Source organism: Leucoraja erinacea, chromosome 16, assembly GCF_028641065.1.
Source record: "Leucoraja erinacea ecotype New England chromosome 16, Leri_hhj_1, whole genome shotgun sequence".
NCBI lineage: Eukaryota > Metazoa > Chordata > Chondrichthyes > Rajiformes > Rajidae > Leucoraja > Leucoraja erinaceus.
The window spans coordinates 29912672-29932612 of NC_073392.1; the positions used below are offsets into that span (position 1 = coordinate 29912672).

General features: G+C 44.5%; 2 protein-coding genes across 2 annotated transcripts in view; one reads left to right on the forward strand and one right to left on the reverse strand.

Annotated features, from left to right (window-relative positions):
* Window positions 1–1342: 1342 nt before the first annotated feature.
* inka1a (inka box actin regulator 1a) lies at window positions 1343–6401 on the forward strand. The gene is made up of 2 exons (XM_055648046.1): window positions 1343–1560; window positions 5242–6401. Exons 1-2 carry the CDS (start codon window positions 1510–1512, stop codon window positions 6223–6225), a joined length of 1035 nt encoding a protein of 344 aa, XP_055504021.1. The 5' UTR covers window positions 1343–1509; the 3' UTR covers window positions 6226–6401.
* A 2488-nt stretch (window positions 6402–8889) lies between these two features.
* Window positions 8890–19941, reverse strand: part of LOC129704922 (ubiquitin-like modifier-activating enzyme 1) — a 222492-nt gene continuing 211440 nt past the window's right edge. The window contains exons 25-26 of the mRNA XM_055648331.1: window positions 14829–14929; window positions 8890–9424 (exon numbers count right to left, since the gene is read on the reverse strand). Coding sequence (XP_055504306.1) covers window positions 9274–9424; window positions 14829–14929 — 252 coding nt within the window. The 3' untranslated portion in view covers window positions 8890–9273. The remainder of the gene's footprint in view (window positions 9425–14828; window positions 14930–19941) is intronic.

The following is a 19941-nucleotide window of genomic DNA, read 5'->3' on the forward strand; positions in this document are numbered from 1 at the left end:
AAATTAGGCAGTCGCCACTACCCGGTCCATCACAGGTATTCACCTCCTCACAATCCAGGGGTTCTGTATGAGGTACTGCCTCAAAAAGGCAGCCACTATCATCAGAGACCCAAGCCACACTTTGCGTCTACCGACTACATCACCTATCCATGTTCTCCAGAGATGTTGCCCGACCCGTTTAGTTATCCCCGCACTCGGTGTCTTTTTTATAAAGAACTGAATTGTTCCATTGAATTTCTTGATTCGGCTCCTCCCCTCCCCTCCCCTCCCAATCTGCAGATCTCTCAACGCCACTTCTCACCCACCCTTACCAATATCTCCAATCCACTCTCTGTATCATCTTAACTGGGAGCGTCACAGAAAGTTTGTGGAAGACAAGAATACATGGTCTCAACAATGTCCGGGCTATTCCAGGGATTTCCCATAAACTGTGCGACGGTGAAAAGCAATGGGGACTTCACCCGGAATCCCCATTAAAAACCCTTCAGACCGACAAGTCACTGCGTTGCCATCAGAATTCGAGTGCATTCCCGGACCATCAACTCTGCACCCTCTTTCTAAAATTACCGCTGTCCACGGATAACACATGTGGAGGCGCTTGGGGGGAAAAAAAGTTGCTGATTCTTTATTAATCTAATGCAAACACCAGATTTAAATACACCGATACACAATATAATGAAAACCTTCAGAAAGATGCATTTTTGAAACGAAAGTACTTTGGCTTTGCACGTGGAGACAGGGAGGCGCTGAAGAAAAAAGTTGCTAATTTATTATGAATCTTATTGCAAACGTCACCAAGTTTAATTGCAACATGTGAAGAACTTCGGGACATTGCATTCAGGAAATTAAAGAAATTTGGCTCCACATGGGGAGGGAGGCACGATTAGAAAAAAAGTTGCGAATGCATTATTAATTTTATTGCAGTCTCTACCACGTTTAAACGCGTTTAATTGCAATATTTAAGAACTTCTGAAAAGTGCATTTATGAAATTAAAATACTTTGGCTCTGCACTTTGGGAAGGGAGTTGCTAGGAGAGGAAAACGTTGCAAATACATTATTAATCTTATTGCAAACTCTGCCAAGTTTAAATGCAATATTTTAAGAACTTCAGAAAAGTGCATTTGTGAATTGAAAGTACTTCGGCGCTGCACGTGGAAGGAGTTTTGCCGGCCCCTCCGTTGACACTTGGCGTAGTGTCAAATTTTCCACGTTGTAAGTCTCTGTAATATATTCCGGGATAAGGTTACAGGGGCAGGGAATTGGCCCGGTTCTCCCTCTGGAGGATGGACTTGTGCAATGACTGGCTGTTTTCAAAGCAGGGTGGGGTGACGGGGGCGGACCCTACGAAGGGGTATGTGTATATCTATGTGCACAGAGGTTTTAAGTGAGCTTGCCTGAATTATAAAACACAAAACAAATTGAGACAGAGAAGGGGTAAGAAAAAAGAGTGAAGCCAGTTTTACATCCCAATGTAGGACTGAGATTTTCTGGAGGGAGACGGCACGGGAATGCAGGACGTTAAACTCGATGATTTCATTTGCCATCTTCGGAAAGAAATGGTGAGTTCAGAAAATATGAAATTTCTTCCGACGAATTCGTGTTAACTGCAATCATCTGAATGTCCCTTCATTGGGGGGCGGGAGTGGAGTGGGAGGGGGGGGGGGTGATGTTTTGTAGGGTGCTATCTGGAATTGGGATGCTATGGTTCATACACGCAGCACGGGGCTGGACGTGATTATTTAAACAAATTTGAATTGCCTTCACTGTACTAAATGCATGCAATATCAGACAAGGACTGCAGCACTGAACACTACGGGCTTACAGATTTGTTATGGTTTCAGGATTTGGGTTGCCTTTGAAATTTTCCAATCGGGGTGTCCCGTCTTGGGCTGGTGATTGCATCTTGAGTCATTTGGATGTACAGGGGTGATGGGTTAGTGGAAGGGTAGAGGGTGAGGTTTGGCGGGAACTGGGGCAATAGGGGGAGAATCAGCTGGGCTAAACCCCAACAGCTGCTGTTTTCTTGTTCAGAGAAGGGCTGGGGGTGAATGAACGATTGGCTTCACATCAGTAGCTTGAATGTGAACTGTGAAAAGCGAGATTGAGGGAAGAATGCGGAGGCTTCCTTTTGTGAAACAGGCAGGTGAGTGTCCAGGTGTTAGCCGCCGTTTGCAAGTCCCTACCTGCCCGCAGTCTCCACGCTACACAAGCTGGAATGTTTTACTGGAACGAGAAGAGTCTGCTCCACCGCTTACTCATCCCTGAAACTACCAGAAGCAGCAAGGGCGATGTTTACTTACCAGTGGAGAAAAAACATTTTATTTCCTCCCAAAACTTACCATTTTTAACGTGAGAGGCAGAAATGTTGAGAGAAAGAGAAACAGACTTAAATTAATTTTGAGTTACTCCAGCACTTTGTATTCCTCTCAAGATCCCAGCATCTACATGTCCTTGTATCTCCTTACATTTAATTTGGTGGATGAATTTTTGTTTTGTTTTATCTGCATATTCCTTTCTCTAACTTGGGAGGTGGGAGACGGGGTTGAGTTGGTCCCGTGGAAGGAGTGTGGGGGTTTGGCAGTCTGGACATCTTCATTGGCAATTCGTATGCAGGCGTAATTAAAGTTGAACTGAGGTGGATTTGGGACCCATTCGCGACAGCTCACGCTGTAGTTAGCTACAGAGACGCGAGAGGGAGGCTGTTAGTCACATCTATTGCCCACAAAGGACATTTGAGCATCGCCTCCACACAGCAGTGATGGTCTGAAGAAAGAAAAGCAAATCCCTAATTTTCTTAGTACAAGTTCCAGATGCATTGCTGAACAGTGCAAACATCTACAATCTCATCTCACAATGGTCATTGTTCTGTGTGCAAAAACAAAATTGGTTGAGCAACAGTTGGAGTATTGTGTGCAGTTCTGCTTGCCTCGCTAGAGGAAGGATGTGATTAAGTCAGAGAGGCTGCAGAGAAAAAATAACAATATTGTTACCGGGACTGGGGGGACTTGAGTTATAAGGAGAGATTAGATAGGCTGGAAAGGACACAAAGTGCTGGAGTAACTCAGCAGGCCAGGCAGCGTATCTGGCGGACATGGGCAGGCGACGTTTCTGGTCGAGACCCTTCTTAAGATAGACTGGGGCTGTTTTCCCTGGAGTGTATGAAGCTGAGGGGTGACCTTATAGACTTGTTATAAAATTATGAGTGGCACAGAGAGGGTAGATGGTCTTTTTCCTGGGGTAGTGGAGTCTAACCCCAGAGGACATAGGTTTAAGGTTCGAGGGAAAAGATTGAAAGGGGATTTGATGGGGCAAATTATTCACAGAGGTGAGGTGTTAGTAGGTATATAGACCTTGAGCTGCCAGAGGTAGTGGTAAAGGCCACACCATTAAAAAAAAAACATTTGGACAGGTACATGGATCGAAACGCTTGGAGGGATATGGGCCAAATGCAGGCAAATAGTTTGGTTTAGCTTAGTTTATTTATTTAGTATGGAACAGTGAGAAGCTTTTTTTGTTGGGTGCTATCAGGGCAGAAGAAAGACTACGGGATTATTACAAGCGAGTCGTGCACAGTGTACAGATACATGATAAAGAGTAAGAAATACTGCTGCTGGAGTAAAGGTTTAAAAGTGTAGTGTGATTGCAACGAATGATTGCAGATCCACCTCTGGGATCGGCACAGAGAGAGACTCGCCTCACTTAGGTGGAATTAGTGTATATGAGCATCTTGGTCGGTGTGGACAAGTTGAGCCTGTTTCCCTGTTATATAACTCTATAATATTAAAACATTCCCAAATGCCAAAACATCCATTGGAAGAAATCGAACTTCATGGGAAATGAGTTAAAAATAATTCTTATTGAAACACACGTTTACAATTTCAGCAGATGTAGATTATTATCGGAGATAATCCATTGCACACAGTAGGATGCACACAACAGCTATTGAGCAACTGGAGGTCAAAATGTCATCTTGACATTGGCACTTGGATTGCAGCAATGATTCTTGTTATTGGATTAAAAGGCTTATTCTGGTCTGTGAGCAAAGGTGCATGTAACACATCTTGGTGTACATGGTCAAAGATTAGCAAAAATTTGGGCATGGTAGGTCATTCTGTCTCGAGTCCGACATCTCACTCTTTGGCTCATGAAGCATCTCTGGAGAATATGGACAAGCTTTCTTTGGTATTAACCTGAGTACACGTGAAAATAAAGTACTGTTCGAGCCATTGGAACTGGAGCACCCAGAGGAAACCCACGCGGTCATTGGGAGAACGTGTGAGGTCCACACTAAGTCGTGGCTGAACCAAGTTTTGTTGAGAGATACAGCTTGGAAACACCAAGTTACGCCGACCAATAATCGCAAACAGGGATGTAAATGCTGGGTCTATAAGGCGCTGGCCAGACCGCATTTGCAGCATTGTGAGCAGTTTTGGGCCCCATATCTGAGGATGGATTTGTTAGAGCTGGAGTGGGTCCAGAGAGTGGTTTACGAGAATGACCCCAGAAATTATTGAGTTAATATAATGATGAGCGTTTCATGGCACTGGGCCTGTACTCGCTAGAGTTTAGAAGGATGAGGGAGGGGGACCTCATTTAAACTTACCGAATAGTGAAAGGCCTGGATTGAATGGATACAGAGAGGATGTTTCCACTAATGGGAGAGTGCCATAGCCTCAGAATAAAAGGACGTACCTTTAGAAAGGAGATGAGGAGGAATTTCTTTAGTCAGAGGGTGGTGAATCTGTGGAATTCGTTGCCACAGAAAACTGTGGAGGCCACGTTAATGGATATGTTTAAGCCAGTGATTGATAGATTCTTGATTAGTATGGGTGTCAGGGGTTATGGGAGAAAGCAGAATGGAGTTGAGAGGGAAAGATAGATCAGCCATGATTGAATGGCGGAGTAGACTTGATGGGCTGAATAGCCTAATTCTACTCCTATAACAGATGAAATACTCATACATTAGATCTATCCTATACTGTAGGGACAATTTACAGTAGCCAATTAATCTACAAACCTGCACGTATTTGGAATGTGGGAGGAAACCGGAGAACCCGGAGAAAACCCAAGCGGTCTCAGGGTGAACGTGCAAACTCCATACAGGCAGCACTCGTGGTCAGGACAGGCCAAATGTGGTTGGGTTTAGGCAATAAAAGCAGATCCTGACAAAACAATGACTTTTCCCCGCTGATTATGAGGACTTGAATAAGCAGTTCCTTGTGTTCTCTCTCCTTGCACAGATAAATATGAAGGAGGCGGGAGCATGCCTTCGGGATCAGATGCAGTGCATGATGCAGGCTCTGCAGGACCTGAAGCAGATCCACAACATCAGCAGCCTGAGCCTGAGGGAAGAGGAGGGACAGAGACCTCTGCCACCTCCCAAGGGCAGGACCACGCACAGCTTCACGTCCGATATCTCAGAATCAGACACGTACGACTCGGCCTGTTGCCTGGCATCTCCCAGGAGCGAGGAGGAAGGGAGCCCTTCAGTATTTGCATCAAACTCCAGTGACAGGAGCTTGGAGTTCGACTCGGGCTATTCGGAGGCCTCTGGGCCAACACTGACGAAGGCCGCACGTGTTGGAAGCTCACCTTGCCTGAGAGAAAACAGACTTCCCCCTGTTGGGATTTTGAGAAACAAGATTGGCCTTGGGCCAAACAAAAAAATAAGACCCAAGTCTACCTCCGATGTTTACTCAGAACGGTCCACTTGGAAGATATTTGACTATGGGGATCCCAATGACTGGACAGTGAACTTGCTCTCCCAGAGCAGGAACAGGCAGCCCTTGGTACTGGGAGACAATTGCTTTGCCGATCTGGTGGAAAACTGGATGGATCTACCGGAGGAGGCGGACGAGATGGTGGAACCAAGGGGCAGGGATCACTCCAGCAGGTGGCTTGGGAAGCCTCACGAGTTCATCCTCAACATCTCGGGAAATGTCAGGCGCAAACTGGCCAACATCTCCAGATCTGATAGGTCAAAGAGCACGGATCCAAAGCACCAAAGCAGCAGAGACAACAGCCATGCGCACATGCAATCAAAGAGACTCTCTTGTCCGACAAATTTGGCTAATTATATGCCAAAGCTCTCTTATCTCCACCGTTCTCACTCTAGTCTACCCCAGACACATGAAGCATCAACAGACTTTGATAAATTCATTGCTTTGATGAAAAGCAGAAGTCGGAAGCCAATTATTTGCAAGGACACAATTAGTTATGTATAGAATAAACAAAACGGACATTGAAGCTAATGCTTGCAATATGAGGCGTATATTTAATCCCATTTTTTATATCTCTTTTTTGATATAAGCCAAAATGTATAAACCCATTTAGTTTGTGTCCACCATACATTTTTATATTTTATACATTGTCTTAAAATAAACACGAAGAATTATTTTAAGATTTTGTTTGACAGAAGCTTGTTTATTTGGGTATTTTGTTCCAGCAGAGATAAAGAGTGACAATATATAACCCTTTCTGCAGATATTTAACTTCATTACTATTTTATGGTGCGTCTCCTCCAAGCGAGATTTCCAATTTGATTCAGAGCAGAGCCGCAGTCAATCACAAACGTAATTGATTTTCCATTTTGTAAACAAGTAGAACATTACGAAAAACAGCTATTTCAATTAGCTGTAGGTTCCCACAACCTCGTTGACAATTATTTAAAGTATAGGTTTAAGTAAAGGGTGTGTGGAGATTGCTGTTATCAATTAAGACACAAACAATTCTAGTTGGTGCAGGAGTTATTAAACGGAGGGCTTTCTTGATAAGAAAGAATCGAGAGGATGGTAGTTTCAAAAATGGTACAAACCAGCTAATAGTTTTATCAATGCCTGTGGAATTATATAGACAGCATGAACTACAGTTCTAGTTTACAGACAAAGACACAAAGTGTTGGAGTAACTTAGTAGGTTAGCCAGCATCTCTGGAGAACATGGATAGATGACATTTTAGGTTTCGTACTGAATATCCATATCCATGTTCTCCAGAGATGTTGCCTGAGCTGCTGAAATCTTCCAGTACTTTGTTTCCCAGTGGAATTATGTTAGTCACTACTTTGGCACCATGCTAATTGAGCAGGGTAGGGTTAAATAAGGTACACAATGGTATTGCAAATTTCATTCAAAATCTAAAGTCTACACTTCACGGATATATCCAATATTGCACCGTGCTTATCAAATGTATTTCCCACTCAGTAAAGGTGGATGGATGTACTTACAGTGTAAGGCGATCAAAAATGAAAAGTATAGTTCTGGATGAGTGACACAGAGGCTGCACAGTGTGTTCACATTATTGATCAGAACTATAATGGTCAGCAATGGCAACGAACGAGGTGAAAAACATTTGTTCCCTCACGAATATCTGCACTCACTCTTCACCCAAGTAGTACAGGACCATGTGACTTTATATGGTCACATATAAACTTATAAAGAGCTTTTCCATTCACCATTACATTATTCATATTCAATTCAACATTTTCACTCTCATACTTCCACATAATGTTCATACTTTCAAAGGGTCTATTTATTTCTATTTAAAGTCCATCAGATAAGTGAAGAAAGCCCTCTCCTGACATGAGTCACAAGCTCCAAATCTGATGTACATGGTTGCTTTTTTTGTTTGTTTGGCTGACATTTTCAGATATTGACATTTTTGTGATTACATTTCAACCATCTTATCTGCCAAGATGAAGTGTGTGATTAGTACTTGGAGAGTAAAATGTAGCCTTTTTTTTTCTCAACTCGCTTCTGTTTCCTTGTGATATGGAAGGAGGCCCATAACTCCACCCCAATTATACCACCACCACCACCCACCCACCCACACTAGGGGTGGTTTACAGCGGACAATTAGTCCACCGCCCAGCATATGTTTGGATCTTGGGAGTAAACTGCTGCATCTATAGGAACTCGTGCAGTCACAGGAAGAACATGCAAACTCCATACAGTCAGCACCTGAAGTCAAGATAGAACTTGGCTCACTGCAGCGCTTCCTCCTGCATTTTTAGTCGGTGCATTTGCATTCAAAGTCTTTACACTTACATTGAAATTTGTGCTCACCAAGTGCCTGCGCTGAATATATCGCATGTCCTATCCCGACATCAAGTGTGAAGTATTCTCAAGTATAGCAAATTCTAGGTTAAATCTATTCTTGACATTCTGACGGAGTGGGGGCCTTATGTTTCTGACAATGTGGTGACACAATGGCACAGCTGTTGGAACTGCTGCCTCACAGCGCCAAAGACCTCAGGTGATGCCTGTGTGGAGTTTGCACGTTCTCCCTGTGAACGCTTGGGTTTCCCTCCGGGTGCTCCGGTTTCCCCCAACCTCCCAAAGAGGTGCGGGTTTGTAGGCTAATTGGCCCAAGTGTGTAGGGAGTGGATGCGAATGTGAACTAGTGTGAACGGATGGTCTATGATTGGCGTAGACTCGATGGGCTGACGGAAAAATGTGACGTTTGCACAAGGGCTATGGGGGGGGGGGGGGGGGTCAGATTTCCGAACTATTACTGAGCTTGGCATTGTGAGCATTGTGCAGTAAATTAATTCATGGTGCAGGACTGATTTGCAGCTCGTCTCGTTCATACCACGAAGGATCTTCATCACGACAAGACTGACAGATGTGGAAGAAATATTTATCCTCTCAGTCTGTGTTCGACTCAGACGCAGACCCTGAGATGAAAGGATAATGCAGCCCAAGATAACTTGATGGGGGTTAATTTAAAAGCAGGTTGCCACAAGTGTGAAAGACACAATCTCTGTCCACTATCTGCACTTCAGTGTCATGTTTCAATTATCTTTAAGATATTTGCAGATGAAAGCAAAGACGTAAACCATTAGCCAGAGAGCTACATTGCATTAGAAAAAAAATGTGCTTTGTGAGTCATAGTTGGATTCCTTAAAAATTTAATATTTTTTAAGAGGATAAAGTGAATAGGATACTTGCCTTCAAAAAGGAAAAGAATATTAACACACTAATGGGGCAATTTTACAGACACTAATATGTTTTTGGGATCTGGGAGGAAACTGGAGCACCCGGGGGAAACCCACGCAGTCACAGGGAGAAAATGCCAATTCTGCACACAGATAGCACCCGAGGTCAGGATTGAACCCGGGTCTCTGGGCAATTCTTGCAACCCTGCTTGCAACCCTGCGAAGGCAGAGAATCAATGAGCATGCAGATAGCAGCACAAGGCTTAGTGGTGACTTGGGAGGACGGGAGGAGGCTGTGTGAATGGGGGAGTGGATGGAGTGGTCTCATTCTGCCACAGGTTCACCGGATCCAGTAGCAAACAGGGGGATAGCCAGACATTTCTTCTTCTCCTTCTCCATTGTTTTCAGCACTGCAGTCGATCTCAAATCTTAGGAGCTTCACATGTTCCTCAATCGCCTTTCTACGGATCTTTGCCACAATTTCTGAGATTCTGAAGCAAAAGCAACAATTGTTAATAGTTAGTTTTAGTTTAGTTTCGAGACCCTGTTTCGATATACAGCATAGAAATGGGCCCTTCGGCCCACCGAGTCCATGCCGACCATCAACTACCCATTCACACTAGTTCGACATTATCTCACATTTGCACTGCCTTATATGGTATAAGGTAAGTCTTGATACTTTAACCCTTTGGACACTAAACGTTGAATGATTAAAAGAGGCAGCATGGAAACACGCCCTTCAGCCCAGCAAGTCCACGCCATCCATCAGCCATTCACACTAGTTCTATGTTATCCCACTTTGTATTCCCTTCACACTAGGGGCAATATGCAGCGGCTAATTAACCTACAAACCCGCACGTCATAGGGGCATGGGAGGAAACCAGAGCACCTGAAGGAATCCCATGTGATCAGGGCTATCGCCTCAGATCAAGTGGCAGATGAACCCGGGTCCTGAGAAGAGTAAGGAGTATACAACCTACATCTGCAATGAGTGATAGTCATTAGGGCATACAGTGGGGAAACAGGCCCTTCTGCCCAACATGCCCCATCTACACTAGTTCCACCTGCCTGTGTTTGGCCCATATCCCTCTAAACCTTTCCTATACATGTATCTGTCCAAATATTTATTAAACCTTCATTAGTTGATAGGTTATAGGAGCAGAATTAGGCCATTTGGCCCATCAAGTCTACTTTACTGTTCAATCATGACTATCTTTCCCTCTCAAACGCCATTCTCCTGGCTTCTCCCAATGCCCCTGACACCCGCCACAAATCAAAAATCTGTCAGTCTTTGCCTTAAGAGTATCCATTCACTTGTCCTCGACAGCCGTCTGTGTGGCAATGAATTCCACAGATTCATCGCCCGTCCCAATTCCTGTCTCAACTACTTCTTCCGGCATGTCGTTCCATACACCTATCGCTCTTTGTGTAAAACGTTGCCCCCCAGGTTGCCCTTACTTCTCTCCCCCCTCACATTAAACCTATGTCTTCTGGTACTCAATTCTTCCACTCTGGGTATAAGACTGCATTTACCCTACCTATTCCAGATTCTGTGTATTGACCTTATCCATGCTAACGTACCTAGTGATGGCAAGTTAATGCTGCCAAACATTGAGGTGGAACAGTTGATGTTGAAATAGCAGATTGGAAATCTATACTATTACTAAAACTCTCATCCTTCCCCCACCACCACCCCCCCCCCACCACCACCACCCCTTCTCCCACCCCCCCCCCCCCCCTTCCACCTTTGGGTTGTAAGGCAGCAGCTCCACCACTACGCTACAGTGTCATCCCACAAAACGCAAATAATTCTAACTCCAATCATAATTAATTGACAGTTCCTTCAATTAAATAGTATAGGGGAGTGATGCAGATTGCTTCATGCAAGGGTTCACTGTGGAGGTAGGAAACATGAAGAACAAAGCCATTGATTGATTGTTCAACTCCACTCCACAAAACTCCATCTTCAGACTACCAATTTCATCCGCCACCCTGGATACACTCTTGCACTCCTTCTACAGGTGTACGGGAGAGAGCATTCGGCTGGTTGCATCACGGCCTGCTTTCGGCAACTGGAACACCCAGGAACGAAGGAGATTACATAAAGAGGTGGACGGACACTGCCCGGTCCATCACAGGTACTGACCTCCCCACCATCGAAGGGATCTACAGGAGGCTCTGCCTCGAAAAGTCAGAGACCCACACCAACCTTAGTCAAATTAAAGCCGATTCTTAATCTCACTTCACCTGAAGATTGCGGTTGGATGTAACTCCCTTTGAAAGTCACTTAGATTTAGTGTGATCTTGTAAAATTGGGGCTAAGTTGTTCTGATTTTTATTTATTTTCTAGTCGATGGACATAAAACTAAGGGGAGGTTGGGGAGATGGATTATTGACTCGCAAACACTCATTGCAAGAATCAAAGCAGTTTAATTCCCTCCTTACAGATTTGTTGGAGAATTTAATAAAACGCTGACCAGCAGGAACAGAATAAAGTGGTTCTCTGACATTCTACACTGTAGATCCACATTTGCAAACCCTTGTCAGTGCACACTGAAAGTGAAAATGAACTTGCTGAACTTCAGTGAGACTGGAGAATGTCTCACAGAGTGCACAGACACACACACACCCGCTCTGTAGCAGGGTACTGCTATGGTCTGGTGTATGTGATCATTTCAAGAGATCCTCTGCTTTATTTTTAAAGCTGTAGGAAATGTCCTGGAGCTGTATCAGAGAGGAAATAGCCGCAGGCGGATGTTTACTTCATCAGTCAACCTGCAGCTAAGACTTTACATCCTTCAGCTGCTGGCTCAGAGGGCAACCTCCAGCCTCTGCAACCACACACATGAGCTGAAATGCAAGATTCCTCCAGCAGTTACAACAAGCAAGAAAAATCCCAGGCAGTGAAAATTAACTTCAACGGGACAGGAAAATCAGCAAGTTTGTTTTCGGAAGACTCCTTAAGGTAGCAGCCGAGGTTTGTGCACCTCAGCTCACTCGCTCCCTCCTTGGTTTAAGGAAGACTTCTTCACTTCAGGAGGGTGGGAGGGGGAGAGGAGACGTGAAGGATTTGAGAGTGCTACTCATTCACTGCAAGTGGGAGGGAGTCAGGAAATCTTCGACCCAATCTCCTTTATTCCAACCAACCAACCAACCAAACAACTAACTAACCAACCAACTAACTAAGAAATTAAAACTTACAATGCTTAGTAAAGTTCATAACAAAGCATGTTTAAATAGTTGGTAGACAAAAATGCTGGAGAAACTCAGCGGGTGAGGCAGCATCTATGGAGCGAAGGAAATAAGCAACGTTTCGGGCCGAAACCCTGCTTCAGACTTAATCCAATCCAATCCAACTTTATTTGTTAAGCACTTTAAAACAGCCAATGTTGACCAAAGTGCTGTACAAAAGAATAAACAAGACATCATAAACAGACACCATAACAGCTCACATGAGGCGCAAACAATAAATTAAAAGACATAACTGGTTTATAAAACATGAGTAAAAATAATAGCCACGGAATAAAAGCAATCAAAAAATAAGAAATTAAATCAAGTAAATAAATAAAGTCGACATCTTACTGGGTATCAAAGGCCATGGAGAAGAGATGGGTTAAATAGTTGTTTCTCATGCCGCTATAGTTATTAAATATGTTATTATATAATTTATATTCATTAATGCTCTCATTTACTGTATGCATTAAACAAGGTTTCATTAAATTAAGTAAACCACACGGCAATAAAATGGAGGCAATGATTAATTTCTCGCTTGAGATAATCTAATTATTATTACATCCACATTTAGATACTTGGAACCATTAATTCCATCATTAAGAAGCAAAACAATTCTTTACTTTTTTTTCTGAACATTATATAGGGACTTCAGGGTGAAGGTCTGGGTTTAATTTAACTGGCAATCACTTGACTCTAAGCAGAGGCCAGTTAGTAATCAATAACCTTGTGAATTTCTAGCGGAAGGGGACCTTCACATAGAAGGACATCTGTTACTTTGTTTTGTAGAGGTGTATTGTGGCAGCTCCCACCACAATGCCTATGGTCCTTTATTAAAGTAATTCCAAGCAGTTTGCTGCACAGACGATGCTGAGACTCATAATCTTGCGATCAACACAATTGCTTGTAATCACAGAGCCCTTTAAATGATGACGTCCAAGATTTATTACCCTCTTTCTTTAAACAGGAACCAGGTGGGGTCCTGTGCCTCCCTACTAACCATTGAGGGAGTTGAAAGTGAACACACTTGTTCTTCATTAGAGGCTTTTCATATCATCAGAGTATTGCGAAAATCCAAAAGAAGATTATTAATTTAGATACATAGAACAGTCCCGGAAGATTGTCGTTGGTCTTTAAGTCTGCATAAGGATACACTTTATTCACTTATACACAGCACCTGTAATATATGCAAAAGGAGTTTCACTCTGCAGTTGGACATGTGACAAATGAAGCAGCATTGAACCATACACTTTAGAATGGCTAAAACATATGGAGTCATAGTCACGTGGTCATGGAGTCATGCAGCACTTAAACAGGCCCTTTGGCCCAACTCGTCCGTGCCGACCGAGGTGCACTATCTAAGCTAGTCCCACCTGCCCACTTTTGGCCATCATCCCTCTAAACCTTTCTTGTCCATGTACCTGTCCATGTGTCTTTTAAATCTAGTTTAAATTTCCTGCCTCAACTATCTCCACTGGCAGCTTGTTCCATATACCCATCACCTTCTGAGTGAAAATGTTGTTCCTCAAGTTCCTATTTAATCTTTCCCCTCTCACCTTAAACCTATGTTGATTCCCCCACCCTGGGTAAAAGACTGTATTCACGTCATCTATTCCCTTAATGATTTTATGCATAGCTATAAGTTTACTTCTCTGCCACCTGCACTCCAAGGAAAAACATTCTAGCCTGCCCATACTATGGAACTGATATGTTATAATGCTGAGAACTATATTCTGCACTCTGTATCTTTCTCTTCGCTCCACTTGACTTTTGCTTGATTGTTTTTATGTATAGTATTAGCTCAGGCCCTTGGTAATACGAATATCACGGTACCTTAACTAGTGCACGTGACAATAAAAGACCTTTGATACCTTAGAGTCCTAGCAATATCCTAGTCAATCTTCTTTGCACACTTTCCAGCTTAATGGCATCCTTCCTGTAACAAGGTGACCAAAACTGAACACAATATCCCCAATGTGGCATCGCCAATGTTGTGAACAACAGTTAATTAGCTTCTGTAAATTGTTCCCAGTGTGTAAGACAGAGCTAGTGTATGGTTGGTCGATGCGGACTCGGTGGGCCTGCTTCCACTGCTTCCACACTATATCTCTAAACTAAATTAAGCCAAAGTAGGCAGGAGTGCAGAGACTGTAAAAACATAAAACGATACTCTGCCTTCATTATGTTTGCAAACATGTCTCCTTTCCTACTCCCTGTCCAGTCTTTACAATGGGTTTTTAAGGGCCCTGGAGCATATTGAGATTGTGAAAGGCACTGGATAAACGCAAGACTTTCTTGTTAATGAAGGAAGTATAACAAGAAAGCTTCTTGATTAGTGAGGGTGTCAGGGGTTATGGGGAGAATGGGCTTGAGAGGGAAAGATAGATCAGCCATGATTAAATGGCAGAGTAGACTTGATGGGCTGATTGGCTCCTATGCCTTAGAACTAATGAACACATGGATTATTTTATAAGAGTCTTTACACACTATCCAGATTTGAGACACAGTAGTAAACTCCAGCTCATTGCCTACAGTCAGATGTTACTTTCACTTCAGTCTTTGTGATCATACCTTTCAGTTCCTTGACAGCTATGGAGGCCGAGATTGCCAGATTCTTGATTAGTAAGGGCTAATGAACTAATGAACTTATGAACAGGTACTCACCTCAGTGCTAATCGCTCCTTTAGCTTTGCCGGAGATTGGTGACTGGCATACACCACCAAGGTCCCACAGTTAATCATGGTAACCTCCAGACTATGCTTCATCTGCAGAACCATAAAGAGAACAGGTCAAGAGAATTATTCTTCAGAGAGTAAGACAGGGAGGAAACTGAGGAGGAGTTTCCCAATCTCTCCATCCCTGCAGCATGTGTGGGAACACAGCATTCATTGTGTTTTGTGCGAGGGGAAAATCCCAAACGTTGTGGATTACAATTTAATTTTCTACGAAAAGGGAGCAGTTTCCATCTACAGGCACCTCGCGTTTTACACCCGGGTTACGTTCTTGCAAAGCAGCACGTTCTTTAAGAACCATATTTTGTTTTAATTTAGAGATACAGCGCGGAAACAGGCCCTTCGTCCCACCGAGTCCGCACCGACCAGCGATCCCCACACATTAACACTATCACACACACACTAGGGACAATTTACATTTATACCGAGCCAATTAACCTACTAACTTGCAAGTGTGGGAGGAAACTGAAGATCTCGGATAAAACCCCAAGCGGTCACGGGGAGAACGTACAAACTCCGTACAGACAGCGCCCGTAATCAGGATTGAACCCAGATCTCCGGCGCTGCAAGCGCTATAAGGCAACAACTCTACCGCTGCTCCACCGTATCTGAGGAAGGATGTGCTGGCTCTGGAGAGGGTCCAAAGGAGGTTTACAAGAATGATCCAGGAATGAGTCGGTTAGCCTATGATGAGTGTTTGTCGGCACTGGGTTGGAGTTTAGAAGAATGAGGGGGGAACTCATTGAAACATAAAGAATAGTGAAAAGCTTGGATAGAGTGGATGTGGAGAGGATGTTTCCACTAGTGGGAGAGTCTCGGACTAGAGGTCATACCCTCAGAATTAAAGGACATTCTTTTAGGAAGGAGAAGAGGAGAAATTTCTTAAGTCAGAGGGTGGTGAACCTGTGGAATTCTTTGCCCCAGAAGGCTGTGGAGGCCAAGTCAGTGGACATTTTTAAGGCATAGATAGATTGATTCTTGATTAGTATGGGTGTCAGAGGTTATGGGGAGAAGGCAGGAGAATGCGGTTAGGAGGGAGAGATAGATAGTCATGATTGAATGGCGGAATAGACTTGATGGGCCAAATGGCCTAGTTCTGCTCCTATCACTTATGATATGATCTTATTTGAGCGCATTATTCCAAAAATTAGGTTTTGATATTTTTTTGTAGAGATACAGCGTAGAAAAAGGCCCTTTGGCCCACCGAGTCCGCGCCTTCCCCTGATCACCCCCAGACTCGTTCTATTCCACACACTAGGGGCAATTTTAAAGAAGCCAATTCACCTACAAACCTGCACATCTTTGGAGTATGAGAGGAAACCAGAGCACCCTGAGAAAACCCAAGCGGTCACCGGGAGAAGGTACAAACTCCGTACAGACAGCACACGTGGTCAGGATCGAACCCTGGTCTCTGGCGCTGTGAGGCAGCAACTCTACTGCAACGCCACTGTGCCACATATTATTTAAACAAGCACATTATTTGAAAAAGACATAAATCAAACACGTATAAAGCACGGGGTACCTGTACTCATAGAGCACGTGCGCACCTTGTCCATGCCAAACTGGGCTGGTCCAACTTGCCTGCATTTGGCCCATTCCCCAATGAATCCTTCAATTCATGCACTATAGGCTTTTAAATAAAAGCTTGAGGGGAGAGGAGGGAAGTTCTTTTCAAACCGCCACACCTGGCTTATGAACATTTCAATACGAATTTAATAATTATTTCGTCAGTTGTGGCAACTCCAGCTGATAATTCTTTGATCTGTAAATTACCAAAAACCCAAAGAAAACACTTTACAGGCTTCAAGGCTTTCTTTGTGTTTTCCTTGACTCCAGGGCTTGTTTTCCTCGATAAAACAGAACCACTAACAACATTCTGTCATCATTTAAAGCCTCTCTCATCCACTAATGGTGGAGCGGTCCAGTTCAGATGTAGCAGCTCAGTGGCATGTTCACACTTGTAACAAGTGTCAATGTCAGTTTAGATCCTGGCCTGACAGCAATCTGCTGAGGTTCACCCACTTTGTTAGAACACTAGGGGCGGCCTGGTGGCCCAGTAGCAGAGTTGCTGCCTTACAGCGCCAGATGCCTGGACTCGATCCTGACTATGGGTGCTTGTCTGTGTGGAGTGTGTACGTTCTCCCCGTGACCTGCGAGGGTTTTCTCCAGGTGCTCCATTCCAAAGACGTACAGATTTGTCGGCTAATTGGCTTGGTCTAATTGTAAATTGTCCCCAGTGTGTGTAGGATAATGTTAGTGTGCAGGGATCGCTGGTCGGCGCGGACTCGGTGGGCTGAAGGGCCTGTTTCCGCGCTGTATCTCGAAACTAAACTTGCCCCCACTGACATTACATGAATGATGCCTGCCAGATTGTTACTCCAGAGCAAGTTATTTTTTCCAGACACTCTGATAAAAGTGGGTTGAAAGATTCAGTTGGCCTTGTCATCTGCATTGAAGCAGCTCAGTTTGGCTCTCGTTCATGTTTCACAACTGGTTGAATTACCTGGGAACAGATCACATATGGATAGTCTTTGCTTTGCTCCTTGCCTTTACCCTGATTTAAATAAAAATTCTACCATTGCTATTCTTTACAAAACTAAATAGACAAGGCCTGTTTGGCAAGAGTGTTGAGCATTAAAACCTCAAGTGTTTTATTATCATATGTCCCCGACAGAACAATTACATTCTTACTTGCAGCAGCAACAAACAATAATAGTGTAAAAAGGCAAAAACCAAAGTGCCCATGCCTATGTCATTCTGAGCTTATTTGGAGGTTATATTGTTTAATAGCTTGGTGGCTATAGGGTAGAAGCTGTTCCTGTAAAGGAGAGAAATGAGAGTGTGGCCAGGGTAGTGTGGGTCTCCGATGATGCCGGCTGCCTTTTTTAGGCAGAAGCTCTTGCAGATCCCTTCGATGGTGGGGAGGTCAGTGCCCATGATGATGTGGCTGTGCTCACCACTTTGTGCAGTCTTCTTTGCTCCTGGATGGTCAATTTGCCGAACCAGGCCATGACACATTTCAATCCTGGTTCGGCTGAGATACCAATTTGACCACTGGCACAGTGGGAAGTTTGCCAAAGTAACAGCCACTGCAAATAAATGCACACCAGCAAACTGCTAGTGCAGCCCTGGGCAGGTTGTGTTATTGACAACACTATCTGTGTCGATCTAACAAGTATTACTCTGCTCTGCAACAAATGCTACCATTGAACCCAAGATGACCTGTCAGTCCATAAGACGCCAGAAAAAGCTCCACTAACTAGTTTATTAGGTTCCCCAATAAGTCCTCTTGATGGTCTATTTATTTTTCCATCTTCTGTCTATTAACTCTTTACCTCTGTGGTGTCACAACAATCCTGCCTCGGCTTATAAGGTAAACCTTGTTACTTTAACCCTGCGGACGCTGAAATATGATTGATGAAAAGATGCAGCATGGTAACAGGCCCTTCGGCCCACCGAGTCCACGCCGACCATCGATCACCCGTTCACACTAGCCTTTATTTATGCCACGTTTGCATTAATTCTCTACACACTGCAGATCAGTCAGTATTAGTTGACCTGATCCATGTCAAGTTTTATTGCATATCGCTGTGTACTCAAACAGTCATCTGGTTGAAGCCTCATATTATCTAGTCTGTAAAGGGCCTGTCCCACTTGGGCGCCATTTGCGCATCACACAGATGGCGAGCGAAGATTTTGTCATTCCCAAAATCTTGGGGCGCTGCGTGCGACCGTGTGTCACTGCCAACGTCACCACGTACCACGCGCGCGTAATGCGCATCATGCGCGTGCGTCATGACGTGTAAATGATGTCGCGTCAATTACTCGCAAATGACGGCCAAGTGGAACAGGCCCTTTAGTCCAGCCTCTAGTTAGATTCGTTGCTGAGCTCGAGCTTACAACACCCATGTATTTGAGCTCTGTGTGTTTACTATAATAAACAACTTACACTTATGTATGGATCCGGAGTTATTACACATGTTAATACACACTAAGGGGCAATTTACAGAGGCCAATTAATCTTTAAACCCACATGTCTTTGGGATGTGGGAGGAAGCCGGAACACCCGGAGGAAAGCCACATGGGCACAAGGAGAATGTTGGCAGCCCCCGAGGTCAGGATCGAACCTGGGTCTCTGGCGCAGTGAGGCCACAGTTCTATCAGCTGCACCACTGTGTCGCCCCCTTCCTGTTTGTGGTTCATGGCAGATTTGATTAGGCTTCCTGTTTATGAGTACTCAGTGGGAATGGCATCAGTAATTACGTCACAGGCAGTGCAAAGACCCTGCGTACACCCCAAAGACCCTGCGTACACCCCTACAAATGAAGTGGGAGGTTGGACATAACTTACACACACACACACATGCAGAACCCACCAGGAAGTCCCGGCTCACTCGCTGCGGACCGGGGTCCAGCCTGGAAGGTCGAAGGGCAGGGAGCCGGCAACGGCGGTTGAGAGGAGCAAGGCTGATGACCTCTTCACGGCAGTAAGTCGCCCTCAGCGTGCCGTAGTAGCCACACCTGACAGCTGGCCTTGCTCGCCCGCCAGGTGAGAGTCGGACAGGGGGGGACGGTAAGCAGACCGGCGGCAGATGGGAAGTACAGGACCTCAATGGTGAAGTGGGCCGCTAGAGGCCCAACAACAGCCTGGGGCTCGGTGGACCGGGTGCGCACCATGAGGCCGAGCATGTGGACCGGACACGGCCTACAGCGGTGGAGGACACCGTGGCTACGCTTGGCCAGGCCGACCCTGCAACACTGCCAGGACAACAGGCCTTCATGGTCAAGTCAAGAACCCTGCACTTTCAACAACTGGGACTTCAAAATTTGACCAAAAGCTGATGACTTTGTATACTGTCTCAGTGTACTGCTGCTGTACACTTGTACGGTGTCTGAGATGCTTATCTCAGAGGTATCTAAGTGCTTATGTATGGTGATAGTGATGTATGGGTGATACTTACACTGAATTGTATTTCACTGCACTACGGTACATGTGACAAATAAAGTGCCGTTGAAACGTCCAGCAGAGAAACAGACCATGTAGCT

What these genes read in the sequence shown, in the direction of transcription:
- inka1a (XM_055648046.1), top strand. Translation starts at nt 1,510, where the DNA reads ATGCAGGACGTTAAACTCGATGATTTCATTTGCCATCTTCGGAAAGAA. An exon ending in GCCATCTTCGGAAAGAAATG is followed by an intron (nt 1,561 to 5,241) that starts GTGAGTTCAGAA and finishes CTCCTTGCACAG; the next exon opens with ATAAATATGAAGGAGGCGGG.